We start from the raw sequence: 7355 nt of genomic DNA on the forward strand, positions 1-7355 counted from the left end.
CCCAAAAGAGCACATGTCACTCCGCTGTTCATCTCCCTCCACCGGCTCCCAGTCGCCCGCATCCAGTTTCAGTCCTTGATGCTCGCCTACAAAACCATAACCAAAACGGCTCCGACCGACCTGAACTCCCTCATTCAGGTCTACGCTCCCTCCCGCTCACTACGCTCTGCCAAGGAGCGGCGCCTGATGCTGCCTCCACAACAAGACCCTAAGTCTCTATCCAGACTCTTCTTCTGTGGTTCCTCCTCTGCCACCACAGCAAGGCCCTAAGTCTCTATCCAGACTCTTCTTCTGCGGTTCCTCGGTGGTGGAATGAGTTACCAAACTCCATTCGATCCGCAGAGTCCCTCTCAATACTTAAGAAAAGGCTAAAGACCCAGCTCTTTAGCGAATACCTTCTCACCTAATGGCCCGGGTAACCAAAAAAAAAATAATAATAATAATTTTGCTTCTATGCACTCTATGCATTGCCTCATAGCACTGCCTTGTAGCACCTATGTCCTGTTGGACCAGAACTTAGCTTTCTAGCACTTACTCTCATTGTTCTCTCCTAACTAGAACCTTGCTTGTGTTGTATGAAAATCTCATGTGTAAGTCGCTTTGGATAAAAGCGACTTACACATGAAATTACAAATGTGAAATTGTAATTGTAATTCATATCTCTCATCTGTTCCCTTGTGAGGATGGACTGATCTATGTGATTCTTTTTTAGAATTGTCTTTTTATTTATTTGTTTGTTTATTCATTTATTTTCTCTTTCTTTCTTGTTGCTTGTGACTATTGATTTGTAATCTTGGCCCCACTGGAAAAGAGCGTCCCAACCCTCACTGTGTCTCCTGAGAAATAAATAAAGGTTGATGATGTGTTCGTTTACACTCTGCTTGTACTTTACTTTTCACCAAACTCTTAATTGTGCTGTTGATGTCCACCCTGTCTCCTTTCCATGTTCTGTAATCTCCTCCATTTTGTAAAGCACGTTAGTCCACACTGGCTTTATATTCTTTTAGTGCTGTATAAAGTTGATTGGACTAGTTATTGTTATTATTAGTAACGATGGTATTATTAGTAGCAGAGGTGGCAGTAGTACCTTGATGAGGTCTGTTAATAAGGAGGACTTGAACATCCAGTCCAGTCTCATGTTGGAGTCGGCCAGCAGGTCGGCCAGACTCCCGCGAGGACAATGTTCCATCACCATGGCGAAGATCCCCGAGTCCAGGAAGAGACCGAGGTACAGGTTCAGATTCTCATGACGCATTTCCCTGAACTGAAGGAGAAAAAATACTGTTAAATATACTGTTGATATACTGTCAATATACTGTTGATATACTGTCAATATACTGTTAACTATACTGTCAATATACTGTTGATATACTGTCAATATACTGTTAACTATACTGTCAATATACTGTTAACTATACTGTCAACATACTGTTGATATACTGTCAATATACTGTTGATATACTGTCAATATACTGTTAACTATACTGTCAATATACTGTTGATATACTGTCAATATATTGTCAATATACTGTCAATACAGAGGTTAAGATTCTCATGATGCATTTCCCTGAACTGAAGAAGGGAGGGAAAATATACTGTTAACTATACTGTCAATATACTGTCAAAGGATCAGGCCGGTGTTTTTTAATGCATTTCTTATCGTCAACAAATCCTATGAAAATAACAACATCAACAATGTGTTTGCTCTCCTCTCGTTACTTTCTGACTTCCCACGTTCCGTTTTTAGCCGTCAACCAGGAAGTCATTGGCTCCAACTGTAAGATAAAAACCTTTAAATTCAGCTCACAAAGACATAGTTTACATTTTAAAAATCGTTAACTGTTACCATGAAAAGTCAGGCTGTTGTAGTTTTTACCAAATCAAATTCAAACAGGAACAAATCCTTCATTACGCCGGGGGACTATTTTCTGTGCTACGGAACTACTTTCCTGAGATGGAAAACGTGTTTACAGCCGGCTTATTAAGTTGTTTGAGGAGAAAGTGGTCCGGCCCGGTGCATGGTGATGATGAAATATGATGCAGAGCAGCAGCATGGCTCTGTGACTCTGTGGTTTCTAATGTTTTTAATACAATGGAGTTCTATGGCTGCTGGGACAGGAGGCTGCACTGGAACCAGATACATGGACCACACTTGTCAGCAAAACAAAATCATTGTTGATTTCGTTATTTTCATAGGATTTGTTGATGGTAAGCAATGCATTAAAAACACCAGCCTGATACTTTAACTATACTGTTAACTATACTGTCAATATATAGAGATAGAGTCAATAGAGATTCATACGAAATCTATATTTACTATGTGCGCTTTTGAGTTTGTGTTTAGTATGTGTTTATTGTGTGTTTAGCTTGTTTATTGTGTTTTGTATGTATTTATCATGTGTTTAGTGTGGGATTATTATGTGGATCATATGTGTCTAGTGTTCGTTTAATAGGTGGTTCATATGATTTTAGTATGTGTTTATTGTCTGGTTAATGTGTGTTTACTGTGTGTTTAATGGCCATCTTACATTGCTAAACAGATTCTGGGTGCTTTGATTGACAGCTGTCATCATCTTTCCTTCTGGAATCTTCTTCAGCCACACCCAGTCGCCCTGGCAACAACACAGCCAATGACAAAGCTTTGTGTGAGTAAATATGGCTTACTGTCTGTGGACAGACAGACAGACAGACAGACAGAGAGAGAGACAGACAGACAGACAGACAGGTAGACAGGCAGGTAGACAGACAGACAGACAGGTAGACAGACAGATAGACAGACAGAGAGACAGACAGAGAGACAGGTAGACAGACAGACAGGTAGACAGACAGACAGACAGGTAGACAGACAGGTAGACAGACAGGTAGACAGACAGACAGACAGACAGGTAGACAGACAGACAGGTAGACAGGCAGGTAGACAGACAGACAGGTAGACAGACAGACAGGTAGACAGACAGACAGACAGACAGGTAGACAGACAGACAGGTAGACAGACAGACAGACAGGTAGACAGACAGGTAGACAGACAGGTACACAGACAGACAGGTAGACGTACCTCCAGTATTCCTATATTGGAGCTCTCAGGTGTCGTCAGAATGTAGCTTCGTGCGATCGAGCGGAACGGAGTTTTAATTTCCAGAAGACTTCTCATGATCGACTCGTCGTTCAGTTTCTACACAACAACAACATCAACAACAACAACAACAACATCATCAACAACAACAGAGTACCAGGCATTTAGTTGAATGTGGTTACACAGGGAATTGAACCCTAACCCTGCAGTGGTGTCTTGCTCTACACATTTATCTGCTCAGTGGAACCTTTTTCTCAGTTGGTTTTGTGAGATTCACGACACTGAGGTCATTTCACATGAAAACTCACATGGAGACTGAAAATAAGTTCAGTGTGATGATTTTTTTCCTCATCCCATGGCAACATTTGTGTTTCTTTATGATGATTTTGTTTTCCATTAGTCTGCCACTTTGTTTTTTTTATTTGTGATGCCAAAAACTGGAACCACATTTACACTGAAAAGTAAAACAAACATACTCTCTAGACTAGACAGCCACACTAGACTAACTGTATACTATCCAACAACAGATCCACAGTGAAGCGGTGCTGCAGTGTCGGCGGCTGCAGATCTGTGTCCCGGGTCAATGTGTACCAGCTAACAAAAGGCTTTTCTATAGAGACGAAGATCTGCTGTTTGGGTTGACCTCTGTTACCTTGCGAGGCAGCTGGATTCGCGAGATCACGATCACGCGAGAATCCATCTTCCATCAGGCTTCAAGTTCTGCGTTTGTGTCCGAACCACAGCGGTGCGGACCGATCGGCGTCCTGTGAGGTCAGCTGGGGGCGGGGCTTAGGTGTGCCGATAGCGAGAAGCGACTGTTCGTTCACAACATGGCGGCTCCTAAAGAGGCTGCTTACATGCTGCTGTGACATCAGTTACTTCTTAACTCCCGACCGGCTTCGGCAAGAGTTTGTTTATATGGTTCGTTGATCTGATCGGTTGAAGTTAGCCCGTGATAGACGGTGATAGACAGATGGTTCATCCAATCACCTGCCAAGTATTTTTTGAAAGTGCCTGACCTTTTCCAAACAGTTTCCAATGACGACTTCCCAGATGGTTCTGTGTAAGAAACCATCTGACGTGTCAGGTTATGACCTCCGTCCTTCGTGACAAAACTGCAATGTTTTGCCAGTTTTAGTGTTGACAGTTGCATCAACTGTCAAAATTACCTCATTCAGAATTGCATTAAACAATTGACAAAAGCTGTAAGACACTCTAGAAAAGCATCTAGCCTGTTAGCACCCAGCCTGTTAGCACCCAGCCTGTTAGCACTATCTAAAGTAAGTTCTACAGCCTTAGGGCTGAACAGTAGCTAGTTAGGTAAAGTAAATATGGAGGAAAAGTGTTTCCTAACCTTTCTGCTGATCTGAGTGTCGATGAAAACAATGTCATCCAAAGTTAGGATTAATTTAGTGGTGTTCCCTCTTCGTCTGTGTTTTCTGTTGAGACAGACAGGCAGACAGACAGACAGGGTGAAATATATTCAGTAGTGATTGAGAAGTTTTAATAAATGTGTGTGTGTGTGTGTGTGTGTGTGTGTGTGTTCTAACCTGACCCAGTAGAGAGAAGCTCCAATCAGCACACACAGCAACAGGAACAGGAACAACAGAGTCACCATCTCCAAACCTACACAGACAGTGAAATAACCTACCTACAGTTAAATAGTTCCATTATGACATCATAAGTTACGTCATGCATCATGAGTCCAGCTGTATCTCTAATGATACTTTTTCTGCATATTGTGAGAAGCGGCCAGTCCGTTTTTTAAATTCCGGACAGTGACTGACTAACCTCCTTCCAACTTAGGTTTTAAGCCTTGCCCCGCCCTGCCCCGCCCCACCCAGCCTGCCCCACCCCACCCTACCTTGCCCTGCCCCACCCAGCCTGCCCCGCCCCACTCTGCCTTGCCCCACCCCACCCCAGCCTGCCCTGCCCCAGCCTGCCCTGCCCCGCCACACCACGCCCCGCCCTGCCCCAGTGGTGTTTGAACGCACCTCCGGTGCAGGCCTCATCTGGACTGAACCAACAGAAGCTGGCAGATGAGGGTTTCCCTCCAGGGAAGATGAAGGAACGGCCCAGGGGTCTCAGTCCTCCAACAGTTCCATGTGTGTGTGTTGGAGCGAGTGTGTGTGTTGGTACGAGTCGGTCTCCATCACAGTCCAACACCACATACCTGGCCTGCAGTCCCCGCCCCTCCTGACCCCCGTACAGCATCTAGGAAAAGGTTCAGACCAAAGAGTCTGTAACTGACATGAGATGATTACCAAACCAAAGAGTGTGTAGCCGACATTTAATGATAACCAAACCAGTCTAGCTGATATGAGATGACAACCAAACGACAAAAAAACTGAGTTCTACCACAATATGGACCAATGAAATAATCTAAAATGATCAGCTGACTTTTTAGTAAACAGTTTCTAGCAGACCGTAGGGCGAACAGCAGAAAGAGGATTTAAGATTCATGTAGATGTGATACAGCATTCTACCCACTGAAAAGCATTTAGTTTAAGATTTAATGTTGCTGACCTGATTGAAGCCACGGAACTCAAAGCCTCCTTCTGATTGGACCAGCTGATCACCTGTAACCCAGCGCCCACCCCCTGCCTGGCGACGCTCCTCCACCGCCTTAGCAACAAAGTACACCATGTTAAAGATGGTTCCAAAGAGAGGAGAGACCTGTGGAAAAATCAAACAAAAATAATGTCACTTTGCATTATTTGTGCTTTAACAAATATGGTATTTGGATTTGGGACCATCCTTACTGTATGTGTGTGTATAGTGTGTGTTTTAATGTGTGTGTTTAGCATGTTTTGCTGTGTGTGCACCTCAGTTGCAGCTACAGCAGACCGAATCTCCCTGTTGAGTTGAGCTTGGCGGAACGCCTCGTAGAAACTCTGGTCTGACTCCATGGTAACAGTCAGAACAGAACTGTAGGCGTGGCGAAGCTGCGTGCTGTTGGTCAGCTGAGGGAACACTGTGTCCTGATTGGACAGAGAGAAGAGAGAAGATCATTATTTTAACACCCAGGAAACATGGAAGAAAGAGGGAACCAAACAGGTGAATTCAACATGTTACTACGGCAACCACTGTGTTGTAGACCAGTGTTTCACAACACAGTCCTCAAGTACCTAATATCCTGCAAGTTTTCGCTCTACTCTTGCACACCTGATTCAATTAAGGGCCAAACATTCTCATGAAACCTTATATATTGAATTTGGAAGTCACCTCTAAAATTAATATACTAAATTAAATAAGCTTGAAGTTGTCAATTTCAATCAAATTCAGCTAAAATGTGTGCCTTATATAGTATGCTGTTGCTGTCCAGAGTGCTGCATCCTGGAGAGAGACAGCAGCATCCAGTCCTGTTGGTACCAGTTCAACACCCTGGACTGAGACAGCCTCCAGTCCTGTTGGTACCAGTTCAACACCCTGGACAGAGACAGCCTCCAGTCCTGTTGGTACCAGTTCAACACCCTGGACAGACAGCAGATAGCACCCATTGAATTACATTGAACACCAGATAAAGTGTCACAGTTTGGCCTGTCTCAAAATTATGTACTTACAAATAGTACTAATAATACATCCAAGGCCAAGACTGTTAGGCTTCACTTCTTGAACCTGAACTTTGCATTCGAAATGAATGCTTCAGTAAACTCCTCTGACCAATATAGTATTTGATCCATGTAATTTGGACCTATAGAATTTGAATTAGAGCGTTCCTGCAAAAAAATTGTCTCACTTCCAAAAGCAGCATGTAACTTCCAAAAACAATATATTAATTTGGGAAGTAATCACAAATTACTGCATAAATCATTAAGTCATGAGCTTCCCAACTGAAATGTAAGATTCAGGAATGTCCCCTGATCAACATAGTCTTAGTTCCATGTGGTTTGAACAAATAGAATTTGAGTAATTGGAGTATGGGGTTAGGGTTAGGTACAGTACCTGGTAAGGCATGGCGTACAGCAGGGCATCGTAGGGAATGAACACATAACCATCTGAAACCATCCCCATGTCCAAAGCAGCCAATAGGAGCTCCATCTGGTCCTCTCCACCAATCAAGACTGAGCTCATACACATGATAACCACTGCAAAAAAACAAAAATCCACACTTTAAACGCATTTGGATCAACCAACACAGTATTCTACCTCTGACTGTGATGGTTTACCCTTTGTAAATGAGTATGTGAACAATGCCTCATTACACAAGGAGACAGATCTGCTGACATTTGCTTGTCTGACCAGTTTACTCTGTTGACTTTGTGAGGTTTGTGTGTGCGAT

General features: G+C 43.3%; 1 protein-coding gene across 1 annotated transcript in view; it reads right to left on the minus strand.

Annotated features, from left to right (window-relative positions):
• The window catches only part of LOC139644589 (retinal guanylyl cyclase 1-like), a 28408-nt gene extending 21257 nt beyond the window's left edge, over window positions 1–7151 (minus strand). Inside the window, exons 1-9 of the mRNA XM_071520011.1 lie at window positions 7019–7151; window positions 5899–6054; window positions 5600–5749; window positions 5068–5287; window positions 4624–4699; window positions 4428–4512; window positions 3056–3172; window positions 2529–2612; window positions 1088–1264 (exon numbers count right to left, since the gene is read on the minus strand). Of these exons, the coding sequence (XP_071376112.1) occupies window positions 1088–1264; window positions 2529–2612; window positions 3056–3172; window positions 4428–4512; window positions 4624–4699; window positions 5068–5287; window positions 5600–5749; window positions 5899–6054; window positions 7019–7147 (1194 nt within the window). The 5' untranslated portion in view covers window positions 7148–7151. The remainder of the gene's footprint in view (window positions 1–1087; window positions 1265–2528; window positions 2613–3055; window positions 3173–4427; window positions 4513–4623; window positions 4700–5067; window positions 5288–5599; window positions 5750–5898; window positions 6055–7018) is intronic.
• Window positions 7152–7355: the final 204 nt, after the last annotated feature.

This window comes from Centroberyx affinis, unplaced genomic scaffold (genome assembly GCF_046629955.1).
Source record: "Centroberyx affinis isolate AG114_WGS23_722 - 3 ecotype Tasmania unplaced genomic scaffold, CSIRO-AGI_Caff_v1 ptg000758l_1, whole genome shotgun sequence".
NCBI classification, from domain to species: domain Eukaryota; kingdom Metazoa; phylum Chordata; class Actinopteri; order Beryciformes; family Berycidae; genus Centroberyx; species Centroberyx affinis.